The following is a 24,049-nucleotide window of genomic DNA, read 5'->3' on the forward strand; positions in this document are numbered from 1 at the left end:
GAGTCCGGAATGGAGTCAGCCGGTTGGGGGAAAAACCCGGACCGGATTTCTCCTGGAGTCCGGAATGGAGTCACCCGGTTGGAGCAAAAACCTGGACCGGATTTCTCCCAGAGTCCGGAATGGAGTCACCCGGTTGGAGCAAAAACCCGGACTGGATTTCAGCCAGAGTACGGAATGGAGTCAGCCGATTGGAGCGAAAACCCGGACCAGATTTCTCCTGGAGTCCGGAATGGAGTCACCCGGTTGGAGCGAAAACCCGGACCGGATTTCTCCTGGAGTCCGGAATGGAGTCACCCGGTTGGAGCGCAAACCCGGACCAGATTTCTCCCGGAGTCCGGAATGGAGTCAGCCGGTTGGAGCAAAAACCCGGACCGGATTTCTCCGGGAGTTCGGAATGGAGTCACCCGATTGGAGCAAAAACCCGGACCGGATTTCTCCGGGAGTCCGGAATGGCGTCAGCCGGTTGGAGCAAAAACCTGGACCGGATTTCTCCCGGAGTCCGGAATGGAGTCACCCGGTTGGAGCAAAAACCAGGACCGGATTTCTCCCGGAGTCCGGAATGGAGTCACCCGGTTGGAGCAAAAACCCGGACCGGATTTCTCCCGGAGTCCGGAATGGAGTCACCTGGTTGGAGCAAAAACCAGGACCGGACTTCTCCGGGACTCCGGAATGGAGTCACCCGGTTGGAGCAAAAACCCAGACCGGATTTCTCCCGGAGTCCGGAATGGAGTCACCCAGTTGGAGCGAAAACCCGGACCGGATTTCTCCCGGAGTCCGGAATGGAGTCACCCGGTTGGAGCGCAAACCCGGACCGGATTTCTCCGGGAGTCCGGAATGGAGTCAGCCGGTTGGAGCGAAAACCCGGACCGGATTTCTCCCGGAGTCCGGAATGGAGTCAGCCGGTTTGGGGAAAAACCCGGACCGGATTTCTCCTGGAGTCCGGAATGGAGTCACCCGGTTGGAGCGCAAACCCGGACCGGATTTCTCCGGGAGTCCGGAACGGAGTCACCTGATTGGCGCAAAAACCCGGACCGTATTTCTCCCGGAGTCCGGAATGGAGTCACCCGGTTGGAGCGAAAACCCGGACCGGATTTCTCCCGGAGTCCGGAATGGAGTCACCCGGTTGGAGCAAAAACCTGGACCAGATTTCTCCCGGAGTCCGGAATGGAGTCACCCGGTTGGAGCGAAAACCAGGACCGGATTTCTCCCGGAGTCCGGAATGGAGTCACCCGGTTGGAGCGCAAACCCGGACCGGATTTCTCCTGGAGTCCGGAATGGAGTCAGCCGGTTGGGGGAAAAACCCGGACCGGATTTCTCCTGGAGTCCGGAATGGAGTCACCCGGTTGGAGCAAAAACCCAGACCGGATTTCTCCCGGAGTCCGGAATGGAGTCACCCAGTTGGAGCGAAAACCCGGACCGGATTTCTCCCGGAGTCCGGAATGGAGTCACCCGGTTGGAGCAAAAACCCGGACCGGATTTCTCCCGGAGTCCGGAATGGAGTCACCCGGTTGGAGCGCAAACCCGGACCGGATTTCTCCCGGAGTCCGGAATGGAGTCACCCTGTTGGAGCAAAAACCAGGACCGGATTTCTCCCGAAGTCCGGAATGGAGTCACCCGGTTGGAGCAAAAACCCGGACCGGATTTCTCCCGGAGTCCGGAATGGAGTCACCCGGTTGGAGCGAAAACCCGGACCGGATTTCTCCCGGAGTCCGGAATGGAGTCACCCGGTTGGAGCGAAAACTCGAACCGGATTTCTCCCGGAGTCCGGAATGGAGTCACCCGGTTGGAGCAAAAACCTGGACCGGATTTCTCCCGGAGTCCGGAATGGAGTCACCCGGTTGGAGCGCAAACCCGGACCGGATTTCTCCCGGAGTCCGGAATGTAGTCACCCGGTTGGAGCGAAAACCAGGACCGGATTTCTCCCGGAGTCCGGAATGGAGTCACCCTGTTGGAGCAAAAACCAGGACCGGATTTCTCCCGAAGTCCGGAATGGAGTCACCCGGTTGGAGCAAAAACCCGGACCGGATTTCGCCGGGAGTCCGGAATGGAGTCACCCGGTTGGAGCGAAAACCCGGACCGGATTTCTCCCGGAGTCCGGAATGGAGTCAGCCGGTTGGATCAAAAACCAGGACCGGATTTCTCCGGGAGTCCGGAATGGAGTCAGCCGGTTGGAGCGAAAACCCGGACCGGATTTCTCCCGGAGTCCGGAATGGAGTCACCCGGTTGGAGCGAAAACCCGGACCGGATTTCTCCCGGAGTCCGGAATGGAGTCACCCGGTTGGAGCGAAAACTCGGACCGGATTTCTTCCGGAGTCTGGAATGGAGTCACCTGGTTGGAGCAAAAACCAGGACCGGACTTCTCCGGGACTCCGGAATGGAGTCAGCCGGTTGGAGCAAAAACCCGGACCGGATTTCTCCGGGAGTCCGGAATGGAGTCAGCCGGTTGGAGCAAAAACCAGGACCGGATTTCTCCCGGAGTCCGGAATGGAGTCACCCGGTTGGAGCGAAAACCCGGACCGGATTTCTCCCGGAGTCCGGAATGGAGTCACCCGGTTGGAGCGAAAACTCGAACCGGATTTCTCCCGGAGTCCGGAATGGAGTCAGCCGGTTGGAGCAAAAACCAGGACCGGATTTCTCCCGGAGTCCGGAATGGAGTCACCCGGTTGGAGCAAAAACCAGGACCGGATTTCTCCCGGAGTCCGGAATGGAGTCACCCGGTTGGAGCAAAAACCAGGACCGGATTTCTCCCGGAGTCCGGAATGGAGTCACCCGGTTGGAGCGCAAACCCGGACCGGATTTTTCCCGGAGTCCGGAATGGAGTCACCCGGTTGGAGCGCAAACCCGGACCAGATTTCTCCCGGAGTCCGGAATGGAGTCACCCGGTTGGAGCAAAAACCCGGACCGGATTTCTCCCGGAGTCCGGAATGGAGTCACCCGGTTGGAGCGCAAACCCGGACCGGATTTCTCCCGGAGTCCGGAATGTAGTCACCCGGTTGGAGCGAAAACCCATACCGGTTTTCTCCCGGAGTCCGGAATGGAGTCACCCTGTTGGAGCAAAAACCAGGACCGGATTTCTCCCGAAGTCCGGAATGGAGTCACCCGGTTGGAGCAAAAACCCGGACCGGATTTCTCCCGGAGTCCGGAATGGAGTCACCCGGTTGGAGCGAAAACCCGGACCGGATTTCTCCCGGAGTCCGGAATGGAGTCACCCGGTTGGAGCGAAAACTCGAACCGGATTTCTCCCGGAGTCTGGAATGGAGTCACCTGGTTGGAGCAAAAACCAGGACCGGACTTCTCCGGGACTCCGGAATGGAGTCACCCGGTTGGAGCAAAAACCAGGACCGGATTTCTCCCGGAGTCCGGAATGGAGTCAGCCGGTTGGAGCGCAAACCCGGACCAGATTTCTCCCGGAGTCCGGAATGGAGTCACCCGGTTGGAGCGCAAACCCGGACCAGATTTCTCCCGGAGTCCGGAATGGAGTCACCCCGTTGGAGCAAAAACCCGGACCGGTTTTCTCCCGGAGTCCGGAATGGAGTCACCCTGTTGGAGCAAAAACCAGGACCGGATTTCTCCCGAAGTCCGGAATGGAGTCACCCGGTTGGAGCAAAAACCCGGACCGGATTTCTCCCGGAGTCCGGAATGGAGTCACCCGGTTGGAGCGAAAACCCGGACCGGATTTCTCCGGGAGTCCGGAATGGAGTCACCCGATTGGAGCAAAAACCCGGACCGGATTTCTCCGGGAGTCCGGAATGGAGTCACCCGGTTGGAGCAAAAACCTGGACCGGATTTCTCCCAGAGTCCGGAATGGAGTCACCCGGTTGGAGCAAAAACCCGGACTGGATTTCAGCCAGAGTACGGAATGGAGTCACCCGGTTGGAGCGAAAACCCGGACCAGATTTCTCCCGGAGTCCGGAATGGAGTCAGCCGGTTGGAGCAAAAACCAGGACCGGATTTCTCCCGGAGTCCGGAATGGAGTCACCCGGTTGGAGCGAAAACCCGGACCAGATTTCTCCGGGAGTCCGGAATGGAGTCACCCGGTTGGAGCAAAAACCCGGACCGGATTTCTCCCGGAGTCCGGAATGGAGTCACCCGGTTGGAGCGAAAACCCGGACCGGATTTCTCCCGGAGTCCGGAATGGAGTCACCCGGTTGGAGCAAAAACCCGGACCGGATTTCTCCCGGAGTCCGGAATGGAGTCACCCGGTTGGAGCGCAAACCCGGACCAGATTTCTCCCGGAGTCCGGAATGTAGTCACCCGGTTGGAGCGAAAACCCGGACCGGATTTCTCCCGGAGTCCGGAATGGAGTCACCCGGTTGGAGCGAAAACCCGGACCGGATTTCTCCGGGAGTTCGGAATGGAGTCACCCGATTGGAGCAAAAACCCGGACCGGATTTCTCTGGGAGTCCGGAATGGAGTCAGCCGGTTGGAGCAAAAACCTGGACCGGATTTCTCCGGGAGTCCGGAATGGAGTCAGCCGGTTGGAGCAAAAACCAGGACCGGATTTCTCCCGGAGTCTGGAATGGAGTCACTCGGTTGGAGCAAAAACCAGGACCGGATTTCTCCCGGAGTCCGGAATGGAGTCAGCCGGTTGGAGCAAAAACCTGGACCGGATTTCTCCGGGAGTCCGGAATGGAGTCACCCGGTTGGAGCGCAAACCCGGACCAGATTTCTCCCGGAGTCCGGAATGGAGTCACCCGGTTGGAGCAAAAACCCGGACCGGATTTCTCCCGGAGTCCGGAATGGAGTCACCTGGTTGGAGCGCAAACCCGGACCGGATTTCTCCCGGAGTCCGGAATGTAGTCACCCGGTTGGAGCGAAAACCCATACCGGTTTTCTCCGGGAGTCCGGAATGGAGTCAGCCGGTTGGATCAAAAACCAGGACCGGATTTCTCCGGGAGTCCGGAATGGAGTCACCCGGTTGGAGCAAAAACCCGGACCGGATTTCTCCCGGAGTCCGGAATGGAGTCAGCCGGTTGGAGCGAAAATCAGGACCGGATTTCTCCCGGAGTCCGGAATGGAGTCACCCGGTTGGAGCGAAAACCCGGACCGGATTTCTCCCAGAGTCCGGAATGGAGTCACCCGGTTGGAGCGCAAACCCGGACCGGATTTCTCCCGGAGTCCGGAATGGAGTCACCCGGTTGGAGCGCAAACCCGGACCGGATTTCTCCGGGAGTCCGGAATGGAGTCAGCCGGTTGGAGCAAAAACCCGGACCGGATTTCTCCCAGAGTCCGGAATGGAGTCAGCCGGTTGGAGCAAAAACCCGGACCGGATTTCTCCTGGAGTCCGGAATGGAGTCACCCGGTTGGAGCAAAAACCCGGACCGGATTTCTCCGGGAGTCCGGAATGGAGTCAGCCGCTTGGAGCAAAAACCTGGACCAGATTTCTCCCGGAGTCCGGTATGGAGTCACCCGGTTGGAGCAAAAACCAGGACCGGATTTCTCCCGGAGTCCGGAATGGAGTCACCCGGTTGGAGCAAAAACCAGGACCGGACTTCTCCGGGACTCCGGTATGGAGTCACCCGGTTGGAGCAAAAACCCGGACCGGATTTCTCCGGGAGTCCGGAATGGAGTCAGCCGGTTGGAGCAAAAACCAGGACCGGATTTCTCCCGGAGTCCGGAATGGAGTCACCCGGTTGGAGCAAAAACCCGGACCGGATTTCTCCTGGAGTCCGGAATGGAGTCACCCGGTTGGAGCGCAAACCCGGACCGGATTTCTCCGGGAGTTCGGAATGGAGTCACCCGATTGGAGCAAAAACCCGGACCGGATTTCTCCCGGAGTCCGGAATGGAGTCACCCGGTTGGAGCAAAAACCAGGACCGGATTTCTCCCGGAGTCCGGAATGGAGTCACCCTGTTGGAGCAAAAACCAGGACCGGATTTCTCCCGGAGTCCGGAATGGAGTCACCTGGTTGGAGCAAAAACCAGGACCGGACTTCTCCGGGACTCCGGAATGGAGTCACCCAGTTGGAGCGAAAACCCGGACCGGATTTCTCCCGGAGTCCGGAATGGAGTCACCCGGTTGGAGCGCAAACCCGGACCGGATTTTTCCCGGAGTCCGGAATGGAGTCACCCGGTTGGAGCGCAAACCCGGACCAGATTTCTCCCGGAGTCCGGAATGGAGTCACCCGGTTGGAGCAAAAACCCGGACCGGATTTCTCCCGGAGTCCGGAATGGAGTCACCCGGTTGGAGCGCAAACCCGGACCGGATTTCTCCCGGAGTCCGGAATGGAGTCACCCGGTTGGAGCGCAAACCCATACCGGTTTTCTCCCGGAGTCCGGAATGGAGTCACCCTGTTGGAGCAAAAACCAGGACCGGATTTCTCCCGGAGTCCGGAATGGAGTCACCCGGTTGGAGCAAAAACCCGGACCGGATTTCTCCCGGAGTCCGGAATGGAGTCACCCGGTTGGAGCGAAAATCAGGACCGGATTTCTCCCGGAGTCCGGAATGGAGTCACCCGGTTGGAGCGCAAACCCGGACCGGATTTCTCCGGGAGTCCGGAATGGAGTCAGCCGGTTGGGGGAAAAACCCGGACCGGATTTCTCCGGGAGTCCGGAATGGAGTCAGCCGGTTGGAGCAAAAACCTGGACCGGATTTCTCCCGGAGTCCGGAATGTAGTCACCCGGTTGGAGCAAAAACCCGGACCGGATTTCTCCGGGAGTCCGGAACGGAGTCACCCGGTTGGCGCAAAAACCCGGACCGGATTTCTCCCGGAGTCCGGAATGGAGTCACCCGGTTGGAGCAAAAACCCGGACCGGATTTCTCCTGGAGTCCGGAATGGAGTCAGCCGGTTGGAGCAAAAACCTGGACCGGATTTCTCCGGGAGTCCGGAATGGAGTCAGCCGGTTGGAGCAAAAACCAGGACCGGATTTCTCCCGGAGTCCGGAATGGAGTCACCCGGTTGGAGCGAAAACCAGGACCGGATTTCTCCCGGAGTCCGGAATGGAGTCAGCTGGTTGGAGCGAAAACCTGACCGGATTTCTCCGGGAGTCCGGAATGTAGTCACCCGGTTGGAGCGAAAACCCGGACCGGATTTCTCCCGGAGTCCGGAATGGAGTCACCCGGTTGGAGCGCAAACCCGGACCGGATTTCTCCGGGAGTCCGGAATGGAGTCAGCCGGTTGGGGGAAAAACCCGGACCGGATTTCTTCTGGAGTCCGGAATGGAGTCACCCGGTTGGAGCAAAAACCTGGACCGGATTTCTCCGGGAGTCCGGAATGGAGTCACCCGGTTGGAGCGAAAACCAGGACCGGATTTCTCCTGGAGTCCGGAATGGAGTCACCCGGTTGGAGCGAAAACCCGGACCGGATTTCTCCCGGAGTCCGGAATGGAGTCACCCGGTTGGAGCGCAAACCCGGACCGGATTTCTCCCGGAGTCCGGAATGGAGTCACCCGGTTGGAGCAAAAACCCGGACCAGATTTCTCTGGGAGTCCGGAATGGAGTCAGCCGGTTGGAGCAAAAACCCGGACCGGATTTCTCCCGGAGTCCGGAATGGAGTCACCCGGTTGGAGCAAAAACCCGTTCTGGATTTCTCCCGGAGTCCGGAATGGAGTCACCCGGTTGGAGCGAAAACCAGGACCGGATTTCTCCCGGAGTCCGGAATGGAGTCACCCGGTTGGAGCGAAAATCCGGACCGGATTTCTCCCGGAGTTCGGAATGGAGTAACCCGGTTGGAGCAAAAACCCGGACCGGATTTCTCCGGGAGTCCGGAATGGAGTCAGCCGGTTGGAGCGAAAACCCGGACCGGATTTCTCCCGGAGTCCGGAATGGAGTCACCCGGTTGGAGCAAAAACCCGTTCTGGATTTCAGCCAGAGTACGGACTGGAGTCAGCCGGTTGGAGTGAAAACCAGGACCGGATTTCTCCCGGAGTCCGGAATGGAGTCACCCGGTTGGAGCGAAAATCCGGACCGGATTTCTCCCGGAGTTCGGAATGGAGTAACCCGGTTGGAGCAAAAACCCAGACCGGATTTCTCCTATAGTCCGGAATGGAGTCGGCCAGTTGGAGTGAAAACACAGACTGGATTTTGCTCAGAGTCTGGAATGGAATCACCCAGATGGAGCAAAAACCCGGACTGGATTTTTCCGGAATATGGAATGGAGTCGGCTGGAGCAAATACCCGGACCGGCGTTTGTCTGGACTCTGGAATGGAGTCTGCCAGTTGGAGCGAAAACCCGGACCCAATGATTTTGTGCAAACTGCTGGCTGCAAACAGGATGGAATGCCCCTGTGGAGCAGAAGTTACTGATTTTACAAGGTGCTATCAGGGGACAAAGCGGATGTGCCTGGCTCCAGATCGCTGCCTCATGTCTGCTGAAGATCTCTGTGGGCAAACTGGGAGCGATGCAGGGGGCTGTGGGTTCTGTGGGACAGAGACACACAAGCTGCAGTGTCTGTGGTAGCAACGACATCCAGTGTGGTGTGCTTTGCTGCTCACAAAATACCTTTTTCTTTTAAAATACCTAAGTTTTGTTACTGTTATTTGGTGTTGTTTGCTCAGTTATTCAGAAAATACGTCCAGGCCCTCTTAAGAATGATGAGATTAGACTGAAATTTGCGGAGTTAAAGCGGTAGAAATTGGGTTCTTTCAAGTTGCTCTTATTTTAAAATTCCCTTTTTTTTCTAGATGCTCTGAAGTGCTACTCTGCAAACACAAAAGCATAGACACTCACGGAAAAATCTGATCTAATTCAGCATCTTTGGGAGCTGCAGTCTCAAGCAGAACACCAAAGAGGAAAAAAAAAAACTGTGATAAAACCAAAAGAGAGCTGGCAACGTTTAGCATTCCCTGCTGTACACAGTGGCAGAGAGCTGCTGCCTCTGGAGGGATGGGACTGTTTCTCCAGCTTTGTCTTTCCCACTCTGGTAGAGCAAAATCATCCTTGAAGTTGCCCAGGTTACCTTAGAGTCCCTGAGAATCTGAGCATTTGAGTATTGAGTATTGAAAAGTGTATAAAATTTCAATGAGTGATGCTCTAGAATTAAAAAAAAAAACAAGTTAATTTGCTTCAGGTAACAGTAAATAGGTTGTACAGTCTTCCCTGATAAAACTTCCACGTATTTCTGGTAACACCTTGGCTCTAACTGTTACTTCTGCAGCAGCATCCTTCCCCTCATTTGTTTTACAGCATCACAGAACAGATTAGGTTGAGCTTGGAAAAAGCTGTTCCAAACCAGAGCAGAAATGCTCACACTAACCCAAACTGTTGCTCAAAGGTAGACAGGTTCTCAGTCTATTTACCTGTTAGGTTTTTTGTTATCTTTTCTAGGTGTAAGCACCCCAACGTATTAATTCTTAAGAACTTAAATGTTTTAGTAGCATTTTAAATCATTGTTTTCACTTTTCTTTCCTCAAGTAAAACTTCTTGCCCCATTTACGTGTAAATGTGATTAGACCTGCACTGTGTGTTATGCACAAAATAAAGCTCAGCTTGCTACAGAACTTCCGACCTTACAGCCTTAATTTTTGTGAGGTTCTGAGTGTCCTGACCTGTGCTATGTAATAAAAAAACCCTGAGTTTAGGACCTCGTGAGGAACAACAGCTTTAGTTCAATGGAAGAGTCTGCTAGTGGTCTGAGTTCCATTACTGTCATTCTTAATTGTGTCCTTTGAAGTGTTCAGCAGAGTCATGGGTTTAAAAATGTGACCTTTTTGGAGTCAGTGATATGTTACTTTTACCTGCATGCCCTGGGTCCTGTGGGAGTCAAGTCAGCACTTTTATAATGGCTTGAAACAACTGGGTATTTTTCTTCCTTTAGGCGCACAGCTGGCAGCCTGGAATCAAGAACCCATACCGTGGGGTGGTGGTGTGGCCTGTACCTGAAAATGTTGAAATTACTGTGACTCTCTTCAAGGTACGTTTTTTTTTTTTTTAAGCATGATCTTTACTATTTCCTAAACAACACATGAAAAAATTCTGTCTGGAAACGCCAGATTATAGTCACGACTTGATGTCCTCAGTTCAGATCTGGGGGAGAGGGCTGGTCTGTTCCCTGCCGAAGCTGACTTGCTTGGTTTAGTGAACACACTGAAATACCCGTTGAGCTGATTATGGCATTGGCACAGAGTCCAGCACATGTGTAACTGTGCACGTAGTACGTGTGTGAGGACTTGGCATGGGCTTACAGCCTGTTGGGTTTTCTTTCAATACTGGAAAGCAGAAGTCATTTCTAGACTTCCTTGTTCAGTTTCAGTGCACACTATTGGCTGCAACAGAATCCAGCCCCTCATTTCCCATTATTTAGAATGCTGCACAGACATCACAGCGCTGGTGGGGTTGCAGCTCTAAGAGTGGGTGTTGAGTGGTACAGAGAATTCTAAGATTTTACAGGGAAGTCTTTTATTTTTTGAACTGCTTTTGTTCTAGTGGAAAAAAAGAAAAAAAGATTATTTGTGTGAAGCAGGAGGAGGAAGTGATAATTATGCTGGAGCTTATTTCCCAAACATCACTGGGCAGGGCCCTTTCTGCATAAAGATAAATAATGCAGCTTTGCATGTGTGACAGTGTAGGAGGCTGAAGATTCCTGGGATTTTCATTCCATGGTTCTTCCTTGTTCTTTCCTCTGCTGCCTTCAACTCCATTCTGGCTGTTCTTATTTCTAGCTGCTCCCTTTGCAGCTTAGGGCAACAGTAATATGCGTCTTTCTAATTAGGAATATTTGTATTTCTTTGTCTTGGGGACTTTCCTGAGCTTGGATGTGGCTTCTGACTAGCCTTAGAATGGGAATTTATTACTTGGTTTATTAAGCCTAAAAAAGAAGGTTGTCTCTTTTTTTCCCACCCCCTTTTATTTTAATTCCTGCCTTTGAGATTACTGATGAACACAAACTTCTCAGGTTGGCAGTGATCATAAACTTACCATAAACTTGTCTCTCTTCTTAGCAAACACGTAGTCCTCAACTGATTCAAAAGTTCACTACCAAAAATTGTTTGCTTTGAGGACCTCTGCTTGGACTAAGAAACTTGCCAGCATTATGTGGCAATGTGTCTGTACAGTCTGGACGTGGTTTTGCAACACTTTAAATGTTGCTTGATGTTTTCAATATTTAAAGTGATGCAGTAACGTACAGAAATCTTGATTGTGGTTATGATGCTGTGTGAAGGATGGGAAATAAAGTTTCTTTTGGGTGCAGCTGTGTGATGCTGTGGAGCAGAGGTGTCTTCTCTTGCCATCCCATCTTTTTATTTACACTTGTGCTGCTTCAGGGTTCTGTTGTGTGGAGCAGGACAGCAGCCTTGTTGGTTGTGTAACTGAGGCTGAGGGTAGGACTGTCTGGTGAGGGGTGGAAGGGAGCCAGTGTCAGGTACTACAAAAGCTTCATTTTACCCAGCACTAATTCTGCAGGCAGATCTGTTCACTGGACTTCTTCCTCTCCCCACAAATGAGCCTGCCTGTCACAAGAATTGGTCTGGGAGGAGAGAGGCAGGAGTGTCAATAACCCTAGCAGCCGTGCCTTCAGTAACTGGTACCCACTGGTCTCCGGGGGAATGAGCATTGGGTTTATAGTCAAAATATTGAGAACCATCACACCGTCAGGCAGCTCTTACTGTGAAATCTGCTCCAACTGATCCTCCAGCTCTCCTATCAAGAGTGCCTGTAAGTGGCCAAACGCCCTGTGTTCTCTGTGAGGGAATGGCACAGAGCAGCTTGTTGAGAACTGTGATGTCCCAGGGGTGCTGGAGCTGTGTGAGACCAGCAGCCTGAGCGAGCTGTGAGGGCATTGCAGGCAGCAGGTGCTGCTGGCCCAGCTCAGGCCGTGCCCAGTCCCCCGATGCCTTTGGCTCTGTGACAGGACATGTCCCAGCACCCACAGAGCTGGCGTTTCTGGAGCTGGTAGGTTCTGGGCAAAGGCAGGCAAAAAGAAGTGGCTGCTTCTCACGCAGCTGCTGCATTGTCTGGGCAGCTCTGGAGCAGTGGGAAGGGAAATACGTGGTGGCACTCTGCAGCTGCCTCGCTGCGAGCTGGCTTGGAGGTCGGGGATTTATATTGTTCCTTCCTCTAGAAGAAAGGGAGCAAAAAGATTTCAAACGGCAAAGCTCAGAAAAAAAAGAGGCTGCTCATTTTGCAGCTCTGTAAAAATCCTTTTCTGCAGGCAATCCCCTGCGAAGGAGGATGATTACTGAAGGCTTGGCACTTTGCAGGCTCTGTTTAACAAACAGAAACTGAGAGGTTCACCCTGTGTCCACCCTGGCAGAGCCCAGAGCTGGGAGCTGGCTGCTCCCACAGAGCTGTGGAGCAATCCCAGATAACAGAGGAGTGCAGCGGCGCTGCTGGGGATGGAAGGAGTGGGCTCCAGACAGGCAGCGATGTGTTGAGGGAAATGATTCACACAGTAGTGGCAGCACATTGGTAAGTGGCTGTTGAAACGTGTTGCTGGTAGGATTAGGAGATAAGTCAAGGTTTTGAGTGTTGGTGAGAATGTTAAGAGTCTCCTCTCCAGCAGTCAGCTGTGGACACTTGAGAGCTGGCTAAGCAAAGTGATCAGTCAACAGATGAGATGTTCTGCGTTATCTGCACAGCTTTGGGTGTTACCTTGTTTACAGCAGCGTATTTATAATTCTTGCTCAAGCAAAGCACTGAAGAGATTACAGCCTTCATTTAGAAAACTTTAATTTCAAATAAATGCAAGCTTTTTTTTGTTTGTTTGTGTCAATCGATTCCAGGCTGCTGGTAAAGTTTCATGATGCCCTGGAGTCATGTGGGGAAAAGCATCATATGGATATATTGATTCGGCTTCTCTTGGCTGGCTGTAGCTCCTGCCCATCCAGCCACTGAAGTGCTAATTACATAAAAAGTTCCATCTGTTCTGGAAGTTTAACTTCTTCCTTTGCTGAGCTCCACACTGATGTTTACTTATGCTTTTGGTTTTTCAGCTAAACTGAAGAGAAAGAAACATAATGAAACAACTAGCCTATTGTGCATTTAAAATCCATAATTTGTAGTGCTTCCATGGAAAGAGTCACAAATGCAAGAAAAGCCAGAGCTGAATTCCCACTCTTTTGTTACCATGGTTGTGCTCCAGAAGTTAATTTTTTGGAGTCTCTGCATTAGCAAAGTTTAACTACCACGTATGAAAACTTGTATGCTTTTCAGTGGGTTTATATACAAACATGGGTCTTTATCAGCTGAGAGAGATTTTAAACCAGGAATTTTCGCTGCCAAGCAAGCCCAGTGCTTTTAGTAAAGCTAAATGAACATCAGTTGTACTATGAGGATTTAAATTGCAGCATCATTATTTTCTAGCTTAAAAGCAAAGTGACAGCCCGAGCAAAAATGTTTGTTCTTCAGGAGCGAGCATGGACTTTGCTTCATTGGATTACACAAAACACTTGTTTTGTCAGTAATGTACATGGTTTATCACACTGATGTACCACTGCAACAACAGGGACCATTACCAACTCCTAATTCCAAGGTTTGTAAAAGATATTTTTAAAGGCATAGCTTTCTAAATGCACAAAAAATACGTATGAGTAAAATAAGAATGAAATAGATGATCACGGCGTACTGAAAGTAGTATAGATCATAGCTGGAAGTATTCCTGTCCTCACATATTACTCAGAAAAAAATCCCAATCATTCTTCATGAGGGCCCAAGTCAATCATGCTTTGATTTTATACAATAATAACTGGCCATGCTGTAGCAGGAACGCTGCACCAAAGCCAATGTGTTATCACAGGGGGAGGAGAAAAAAGAACCTAAATCGGCCCAAAGCCTCTTCATAAAGGCATTTCTCATAAGTTAAGACCAAGTTCAGGTTCAGAACATACTTATTTCAGTTTAGGAGGGACCAGGGGCTTGACCAGGTGCTATGAAGAATATTCCATAGGAGCAAAAAGCAGTTCCATAGGCAAGGTGTTGTGTGTCAGGCATAAAAATCATAAGCTTGGAGAAGTCAGCACGTTTGCACAGCAAAAAAAATTAAAAACTTAAAGGATTAGTGGGGGACTAATTAAAAAAAAAAAGTTTTTTTTTTTTTTTTTTTTAAAAAAGGATGTTCAATGCTTTTGTTGTCTTTCTAGCCCAGAGGCTTTACTGGGAGGTGTGAGCTTGGTGTGGTGATGCACAGGGATGTTTCTCCGGTCCCCTCAGAGCTCCCTGCTTTCTGGCAGCTCCCATTAAAGCTGATCACAGCTGAATGTGATTTTTCCAGACGAATCAGACCCCTGTAATCGGCATTGAAAGCGACCAGAATTGGGTCAAATTTGGAGTCTTGTGCAGTTTCAGGCAGGCAAGTACAAAAGCTGAGGACAGATGCTGGAGTACCCAGAGCATCTGCTGCAGGTCACTGGTAAAGGGAGATCACACACCCTGTCAGCATTTGATGTGATTCGCTGTGACAGTCCTTAAGTAGTTGTTCCCCAAGAAGAAAGGCTGGAGATTAAGGCTGGTATGAAGTGATCTAATTGAAAGACAAGCTTCAAAAAAACCAGGAACGCTGCGGGAGGAGGCCTGGGGAAGGAAGGGAGGAAGGGACTGACAGTCTGGAGATCTTCCCTACCCACTCATGGAAATGCGGCAGTCCCCTGATATCTCCTTTGTTCCTATTGCAAGAAATACAAAAACAAATCTGAATTAACTTACAACTTTATTAGGTGGTCACCTAAACAGATACTTGCATGGTTGTAGTTATCACACAGTTTCTATTGCAAACAGCATGTTACATTTGGGGCTGACATTCCCTCATGTGGTGTCCGTAACAGGTGATGTTTCTATAAATCTGGCTAATCTTTCATCTTATTTGGGGGTTGAATAATTTGAATGTATTTGAATACAATATTTTTAAAATAATAATGTAGTTCATTACTACATAACCAGGATTTAGGGTGGTTCGGCTGCATTAGTGGATTATGGAGAAGGTTTACCTTTCTTCTCAGCTTCTTGCCTGAGCGTTACTTTTGGCACTCTAAGATCATCTTAGGAGACAAAAAAGAGAGGAAAAAGGGTAGAGGAAAAATGCTCTAGAACTTAGTTGAAGATGCTGAAAGGGAACATCAAACTGAGACAGGAAAATGGGACTCGTGTCTTGGGATTAAAAATTGTGATTTATTTTTTTACATAGTAAAATGAGAAGAAGCAACAAGCTGTCCAGTCCTAATTCTTACAGTTTTCGATTGATGGTGAAACCATAGTGAGTGTTGGATAGAGTGTAGTTCTGTCACCTGTACAGCCCTCAAATAATAGTTTTCTAGATACATCACGTGAGTTTTTATGTGGAGAGTAATGGAGAATGTGAATTAGCCGGTGAGGGAAGTATGTGGCGGTGTGTTTTTTTTTTTTTAACTGGTGTCCACACGCTGAAAAAGTCTTGAATAAAATTTGAGCAGCTGAACCACCCTAAATCCTGGCTCTGCAGTAATGAAGGCTTATTCAAATCCAAAATAAGATGAAAGATTAGCCAGATTTATGGAAACATCACCTGTTCCAGAGACCACAGGAGGGAATGTTAGCCCCAAATGTAACACGTTGAACATGTTGTTTGCAATAGAAACAGTGTTATAACTGTAATCATACAAATATCTGTTTACATGACCGCCTGATAGAGTTGTAAGTGAATTAGAAATAGGACTGTCTATGCTGCTCCTTGGGCTTCTGATAAAAGCATTTTAGTGGAAGAGTGAAGCCGCTGTTGTGAGGAAATGCTGGGGCTTACGTGTATAAAAATTATTCAGGGTTTTCTCTTTCTGGAGACATTTTAAAACAAGAAACATAGCTTAAAAAAAAAATCTGGATTTGCCTTTAAATCTGAAATATCCTCCACACATGCAACGTGTTCATATCTCAGCTTATTCCATACTCTCTGAACATTTGGCAAGGCTGTTCATCAGAGAAGTCGTTGAAGCTTTTAAGAGCTGTTTTGGGGCAATGCGCTGCATTTATCTTCCTGAAGTGTTCAAGTGTGTGCTAGGACGTTGAGCGTGAAGGAGTCTTTGCGTTATCCAGTGTTGTTTTGCTCTGTCAGATGATCAGAAAATACTCAGCAGAGCACCTGGTTCTGTAGCCCTCAGAGGTGTGACGTTTATTGCCACTCACAGGGAGCTTGGTTTGACTTTATAGATTATTGCCTTGTGGGAGCAAAACAAGGAACGTTTTGTTTGTTACATGGCATAAAAATATTGGACCCTGACTTCGTTTCAGGCCAGCCTGCAAGCTTGTCCTAATAGCTTTTGGGGGAGTTAGGGGGAAAAATTTGTGCAGGATGAAATATTGAAGAGCTGAGTCACTTCTGATGGAGTAGCTTATTAAAACATAAAGTGGTTAATGATCCCATTAAATCTCATTATGTCATTTTGTGCCGTATCAAAGGAAGCGATTAAACAGAAAGGTAATTGCCCCAGGTTAACTCTTAAAAATTTTAAGTATTTAATAGCTGGATTGCAGAAAGTTACAACTTTAGAATTTATGTAGTATACGCCAAACCCACAGGTATCGTGTGCTTTATTTACATAATGCAGAATTCCAGAAACCTGATTAATGTGATGGAGGTATAATTACATAATCTGATATTTACATGACATTAATTGGAACACGGAGATCCCTCAGTATAATTCTGTGTGTATCTGCTTGCCCTTCTGTTCTCATGCTTAACTGGTACAGCATGTTTTGACACTCATTTGCAGTATTTAAATTTTCTAAAAAAACTCTTAAAATTATTCATGTACAAAAATGAATCATCAGTTTCGACATCAGTTTTTAGCAACATCTTAGGTTCTTTTACTGGAAGTGTTTTCCAGGGGTGGGCTGCACTTGGCTGGGTTTTGGAGGAAGGATGTGCAGGAGGAGATGGGATAATATCCTCCTAGAAGTGTTATTACAGTTCATCAAAGAGGAGGTTTATTTAAGAGCACACTTCCCAAGTTTTTTTGTGTGCTGGAAAAATTTTTTAAAAAATTTCTCTGGTTGTTGGTGCTATAAATAAAATATTTTGTGTATTTAAAGAGAACTAATTAAAAAGTGGTACAATACCTCTCCCCACTGCCTGGTTTCAAAGCAAAACTGAAGTGAAACAAGGGTTAAAGCAAAGACTAAGATAAGATGAGTCAAGAAGATTAAATGTGAGGCTTGGAGCATTCTGGAAAGAAAGGGAAGATGGTACTAAGGGTTAAAAGGTAGGAGCAAAATATCTTGATTAGATATTTTAGGGCGGCAAGGCGGAATTGCTGTGCTTGCTGTAGTGTCAGGAGCAGCTGCCAAACAGCATCAAGAAAACTGAGATGCTGCTGAGGATCTCATAGATGATGCTGGGAAATGCTGATGATGTGGAAGTGACATTTATCTCCAAACACCAATAGCACACAGACATCAGAGGCAGAGGAGAAATTGAGTGTTTTCCTGTAAAAAATAGTAATAGGATAGAGTTGAGGTATAGCAAAAGCAGGTTTCATGTCAAAAGAAGGACTCAAGACACATTCTCTTAGGGTGAAAATCTATTTTGCAACAGGAGTAGAAGTTTTGCTGCGGTTGTTCAGAACTCGGACTGGATGATTAATTATTAAAAAAAACACAAAAAAGTGTTTTGTTTAAACTGGGATCCTTGATAGAGGCCTGAGAGGATTGACTTAATTGTCTTCTCCGCTGTTATTTTACTTTCAGACAACAACACCACAGACCACTCCAGCAGACTGAAAGCTCATTAAATTAAAAAAAGCGCCAAATACATGAACTTCATTGTTATTTTTCTTCCTGTTGGTGAAAATGGTTTCTGATCCTCACATGTGATACGATAGAAATGTTGTGAACTCAGGATAAGCCTTTAAGAAATCTTGCAGTGGAAGGAGGTGCTGTGCTGTGGCTTTGGATCTCTGCTTGTGCTTGTGGAGTCGGACCCTGAGGAGGTTGGGGTGTGCATCTTCTCACTCCAAGTGGAAGCAAGTGGCTCCCTCCGCTGTTATCTGCAAGATTTGGGATTTGTTGTGTTTATTTGGGAGGTGGAACTTGAGAGTTAAAGTTAAATTAAAGAGAATTGAAGAGAGATTTATATTTTTTTTCCCACTGGATGAAAGGAAACAGAATTACAGGCCTTCATGAGCATCAGCCTCATGTTTGTATCTGTAGGAGTCTCTCTTAAATCCTCACTGGCAGTTTCACCCCAACTTATTCATCGTATAGTGGGCATCCCATAAAGCCTACATCCCAGCTAAAATATTTCCCTCAGGCATCTTCTGTGGGTAAAAATAATTTGGAGTGTATGAAAACCTTGGCTGTGTTGCAGTCTCCTGCATCCTGGGTTATTTTTAGACTCTTAATTCTCTGGTTTGTTTTTCTAGGATCCCCACGCTGAAGAGTTTGAAGACAAGGAATGGATGTTTGTCATAGAGAACGTAAGCTGGAATGTTATTACTGTTTTTTATACGTATAAGACTTAATAATTTAAAAAGATTGAAAGGTGTCCAGGTGCTGAAAAAGTCTTGGATAAAATCTGAGCAGCTGAACCACGGTAAATCCTACCTGTGTAGTAATGAAGGCTTATTAAAATACTTGTTATGTTACAATTAAAATACAGGAGAGGGGAGTGCTACTCTGCACTGCCTAAATTCCCTCCCTGTGAGCATCAGCCTGCCTCGCGTCGGTTTGCTGTGAGCAATGGGGTGAACAAGTTAGAGCTGGGTCGTGACTCACTGTTTTATGGGCTGGGACACATTATTTGTGTGCCAGCGGGGCGGTGAACGAGTCAGAGCTGGGTGAGGACATCTGCACGTCCCCAGTGGCAGCACACCCTTCTGGGGCTGAGTGCCACTCTCCAGGGGAGAGCAGAGCTTCACTGCTGGCCTTTGGTGGGGGAATAATTCAGGGTGGAAAGGTGGGACCAGCCATGAGCTGCTCCCAAAACCCAAAAGCTGCTCCTGTGAGTCTCTTGACTCCTCCAAGCCAGGAGCGCCCAGAACCTCATGGAGAGCCGAGTTCCTGAGGGCTGTACAAACAACAGGCTCTGCCAAACTGCAGTGCTTGACATTGCATGCAGCAGGTTTGAAAATGAAGTACTTTTTTCCTTTCCCTTCTCTGTGCCGGGCAGCAGTTTCCGCTCTGGAGCTGCCTGGGCTCTAAAAAGGGGGAAGCTGCTTTCCCTGGGCTTTTCTTGGAAAAGAAACTTTAAAGGATTGTGGTATCAAAGCAGTGTTGATTCCTCATTAATATCCTTGTTCATTATGGACTGTTTCTCAGTGACATGATTTAATTTTTATGTTGTTTTTCAACAAAAAAAGGAATTGCTCTTCTCCCGAGTGGTACCACGTAGCACTGAACTGTGGGGAAGCTACGGATTTTGCATGATATCTTTTTTTTTTACCTAAAAATGCTTCTTTTTCTTGTCCATATCGGAAAATGATTTGAATGTCTAAAGCCAAGCTTTTTCACCAGTAACTGACCATTTAAAAGGGCTGAAAGCAAAGTGCTTTATTTATACTTTTGTTTCAAATGTCAAGTTTCTATTTTCACTTGGGACACTTGTTAACACAAAACACAGTTTAGTTACCGTTTCCTGGAGTTTCCTTTTCTTTCTCACATAGTTTATTTTCATCAGGGAAGTCTCCATCCCCAGTTGTCACCGTACAAGTAGCTCTGGATAAAACAATGTCAGTGGATTTCTCAGCCAGCCCCTCTGGGTATAGCTGCATTTCCTGTGACGTTGCAGATGATTTTTTTTTTTTCAGGGTTTTGTAGAATTTGTGTCCTGCTTTCTTTACATGTCAGTGTATTCCATGTAGAGGGAGCAGCAGACTGCCTGCTGTTCCTGCTCTCTGCCTCACACTGAGCTGTGCAGGGCAATCTTCTGTTATCTGGGCACTTCTTTACAACCTCAGTTGTGCTGTTAGCTCATCTCACAAGAGCTGCCAAATAGCCACTGCTAGGTAGATGTTTATTCCTTGGTTGGAGGATATAGAAATAGTATCCTCAAAATCACAAATTTCATAGTTTTGCCACAAAAATTACTGGGAGCAAAAGAAACTATAAAGCTGGCTGCTTTCAATCACCTCTTTTCTCCTTTTTTTTTTTTCTTTTTTTAATGCTGGAAGAGATGGAGAAACTCTTTTCCCAGGGTAACAGCTCCACTTAGTGGTGGATGAAAACGTATTCATCGGTTCGAGCAAGTGCCAGATGTTCCAGTGGCCGGCTGCCATTCCAGTGCATGGAACAGCTGCCTGGTAGAAATAGGGGAGCCAGGGAGGCAGGAGGTTGTTCTCTTCACTCCTTAAATTACGGGCATTTACCCTCTTGGGTCCTGAAGTGTGATTTACCTGGCTTTACAACAATGTACCTGTCATTAACCCGACAAGAATCACCTCTGGAGAAAGTCCTTTGGGACCTTTCCTGTTTTGTCCAGGGATGTTCTCTGCAGGGCTTCCCTTCCTCTTTGGTCAGCAACACTCAGAACACAAAATACTGAAGTCTGAAGAGCTCAGGGGTGTGCTATAATTGTGAAGCCATGCGAATTCTTTTTTTTTTTTTTTAATTAGTATTAAAAGTCAGTCTCCAAAATAATTTTGTTATGCATCAGTATCATTAAGCAAAGATCAGGTAGAAGAGATACACAGCTGCAGTTGGATGCCTTGCAGGCAGATAAATAAACAAGTTTATTCTGCACTTTCAGAGGGATTTTTAAGTAGTGATGAGGTGATTTTGTGCGAGAAAGCCATGCTGTAAGTGAAAAGGAAACAAGATACTTGGGTTTATGTGGTTATTTTCTTGTTTGGGGTATATGTACATTGCTTCTTGACTATTGTAGATTTTTTTTTTTCTGGCTGTATTTTCACTGCCCTAGCCACTCTGTATTTGTATTCTAGTAGGTGAACTTTGTCATCTACTATATAATCCATAATAGTTTGATTGTAGAGCAGTTTCTTACCATTTGAATCTTGGTATTCATTTTCCATCTGCCTTTTCTTTATCTCCTTCACTCCTGTGTTCTGTGCGTATTTACTGAGAACTTTCTTGTCTCTAATTTCATCTCTCTTTAACAACATTCTGTGTGATTGACTGTTTGCTTTTACTTCACGAGGCAGTTCTCGGAATTCTTTTGGTGTTTTTCATGTTCTACTGAATAATAGCGTTGGGTGTTGAGGTTGGCTGTTGCAAGTAGGAGAGCAAGAAATTCATAACCAGGAATAACAGATTGTTTAGCTAATGGGATGAGAAAGGGATAGGAGGGAAGACAGGAGGTTTAAATTGGTCCAAAGATGTGGAAGCTTTCACTGGCTCTATGTACAAGAACTTTGTCTCAAATAAGGGTGTCTGAAGTGATGGAAAAAATATCATTTTGCTTCCCAGCATGCTCAAAGCATGGAAAAGTACATAAAAACATCCACTGAAGAGAAACCATAACGTTTACTTGTTTGCTGGCAGTTTTGTAGACAGTTACTTCCTACATTCTTAATGAAACTGAAGGAGTCATGGAATGTTTTCCGACTTGAAAAAGCTCAGTGTCCTGCTCTGCTCCTGCTGCCTGTGGCTTTCGGGAGCAAGCTGTGCCCAGCTCTGCTTGCACTCTGTCACCTTGCCTGGGGAAGAATTCCAGGCAGAATTTCCAGGCTGTTCTTGTACTGAAATCAAGGAAATTGGACTGATTTCTGCATCTGGCCTTTCTAGAGAGTCTTCCAAAAAGCTTTGATGCCTTTTTAGACGCTTTTTTAATGATGTCTTTTTGAATAGACCCACTGAAACTTCTGGGATGAGAGGAAAGAGGAGTCTGGAGTTTGCTGTTGGTGCTGGCCTTCAGGGAAGAGTTACAAAGAGCAACAAGTTTAAACTGAAAAGATGAGATCTGACTTTTCCTTCTGTCTGTCGCTCTTGTGTAGCTTCAGGAACTCCAGCCTGGGAAGAATTCTGAATTGGCCTCCACTCAAGCATCAGCAAAGCCTCAAAATAAAAGAAACATTGGAAAATGTTACAGAACAATTGACACAATCTATCCAGCTTCTTTTTATTGGTACATGTGTGCTCTTTTGTGGTTGTCATCCCTCAATCCTCCCTTCCCCCCGACACCTCTGGAATTCTGGGTCATCGTTGCTTATGATGATTTCTCATTTTGAATGCCCTGGAGCCTGTTTTATCACTCACAGGTTTGGGGAGATGATTTCTCTCTCTTAAAATGCCTGGCATGACCCTACAAATAAAGGTGATAAATAAGGTGAAAGTAATGGGAAAGAGAGAGCGGGTGGTGGGATGTAGAAATGAATTTCTTTCTAGTCTTAAAGGAGACCAACTTTAAACGTGATACAATAAAATGAGGTATTAGCAAAAAAGTCAACTTTTCGTCAGATACGGCTCTGAATGTGTTTCTTTTCCTTTTAGAGAAATACCTCGTTTGAATAGGAGCAGTAATTAGCCCAGAATTTTGGTTAAAGCATTCTTTTTTACTGGATGGTGGAATGTCTTTTACTGCAGTACTGCTGCAACACTGCAGCAAGTTTTTGCCCCACATCTGAATGAAAAGCCAAGTCTGACCTCCCCGCCTGTTTCTGGAAATACATGTTGGGAAGCAAATGCCAGAATTGAAATTCTGAGTGCTCCTGATGCCATTTGCTGCAAGAACCTGGGTAAAAAAGACTGACACAGGAACAGGGTGAATACCTGACTTGCTGATCAGTTGGCTGTGTCAGAATTTATTACAAAATCTTGGGTATCTCTTCTAGTGCATCTTTGTAGCATGTGAGAGCTCAAGTTTAAATTGGCCATTTCCTTTATTTAAGAAACACTGGTAAAAGCTTCTATTCATTTTGTATTTTTTGCTTGAAGTAATTTTTTGCTTAAAATAATAATTGCCCAGGTTAGCTTTTTTTTTTTTTTTCCTGAATTAAATGTCTGCATTTAATATATTTAGAACAGCTCATAGTTCAGACATGCTTTCCTGGGCCTTTAATTCCCCTGTCATCTTCTGCTGTGTGTGATTATGTGAACTGTGACTAGCTGCCTGTGTAAATTAGGCTGAGTATTCTGGTTTAGATACAGCTAGGAATTAAATGCTGCTTTGTCAGCTGTCTCACTCTTGTTCTGCTTTAAATGAAATAGAGGTTCAGAAAACCTGTTTTAAGTTTTTGCTTACATTAAATATTTAGCACTTTGTTCTAGTTGAGAAATCTCCGAGATTAGGCCTTTGGAGCAAAACTTGCAGAAATTGTTGTCTTGATTGGCTGCTCTGGCTGTAAAGGAGCCAGGGTAGGAAATCCTTTTTGGAGGCCTGATCCTGTGCTTTTGCAGTAATACATTGTTGTTCCTTCCCTGCTCCATGATGGCCTTTCTGGGCAATTTTATCTAAAATTGAGGCTTCTGCACAGAGGGGATCACTCTGGTTCGGGCTGTCTGAGAGTGGGTGACTCCCCTGTGTGCCCACACTGACCCTACAGGAGTTCCTTACTTCAATAATCCCCTTGGATTCAGCATCTTCTCTGAAGAGTACAGGAGATACTGGAAGTTCTACTGGAGAAATTTGGCACCAAATGCTGTAGGACACAGAAAGTCCCACCTGTATTTCGGGCAAGTGTTACACTAGGAAGGTGTGAAAGGCTTTGGGGGTGTTTTCCCCTCTGCATGGCCCAGCACAAAGGGGAGGTACCAGCAGCCCTGGTTCCAGGCAGGCATTGTGAGGGCAATGTAAGTAATAGCACTGTTAATTACTTGATTTTTTTTTGACCTGCAGCCACTGCTGTATCCCCAGGCAAAGCCTGTTGGTGTTCACTTAGAACTTACTGCCTGCAATGTCATTTTCCTTCTGACCAAAACAAGACTCTGCCCAGATCACCTGGAATTAGGGCCACTGTGAATCCTTTCTGTCATTAATACATAATAACCTATTAAAGCAGAGCTGAGAGATGACAAAAATCTTATTTAAATAAGAATTCTAGAGTAATTGGTAAAATAACTCCTAGTATCTAATTAATTTTTACACTTTTAATAGCTTTTTCTGTCCTGAATGAGTGTGAGATGTGAGTCCATCGAACTCTTCTCTACTGTGTTTTTTTCAAAACTAGTTATGAAAATTGTCTTTTGTTATTCGATCTTCATCTCCTAAATGAAATTTAGGAAAAAAAAACCCCTGTCCTTTAAATAGTGTTGTTTCTG

General features: G+C 47.6%; 1 protein-coding gene across 11 annotated transcripts in view; it reads left to right on the top strand.

Annotated features, from left to right (window-relative positions):
* Positions 1-24,049, top strand: part of EHBP1 (EH domain binding protein 1) — a 212,605-nt gene that overhangs the window by 38,415 nt on the left and 150,141 nt on the right. For all 11 annotated transcript variants that reach the window (XM_066177713.1, XM_066177704.1, XM_066177708.1 and 8 more), the window contains exons 4-5: positions 9,756-9,851; positions 18,262-18,315. In XM_066177713.1, coding sequence (XP_066033810.1) covers positions 9,756-9,851; positions 18,262-18,315 — 150 coding nt within the window. The remainder of the gene's footprint in view (positions 1-9,755; positions 9,852-18,261; positions 18,316-24,049) is intronic.

The sequence above is a fragment of the Chamaea fasciata genome, unplaced genomic scaffold, assembly GCF_029207755.1.
Source record: "Chamaea fasciata isolate MVZ Bird 193981 ecotype frontalis unplaced genomic scaffold, bChaFas1.0.hap1 SCAF_3, whole genome shotgun sequence".
Classification (NCBI taxonomy): Eukaryota; Metazoa; Chordata; class Aves; order Passeriformes; family Sylviidae; genus Chamaea; species Chamaea fasciata.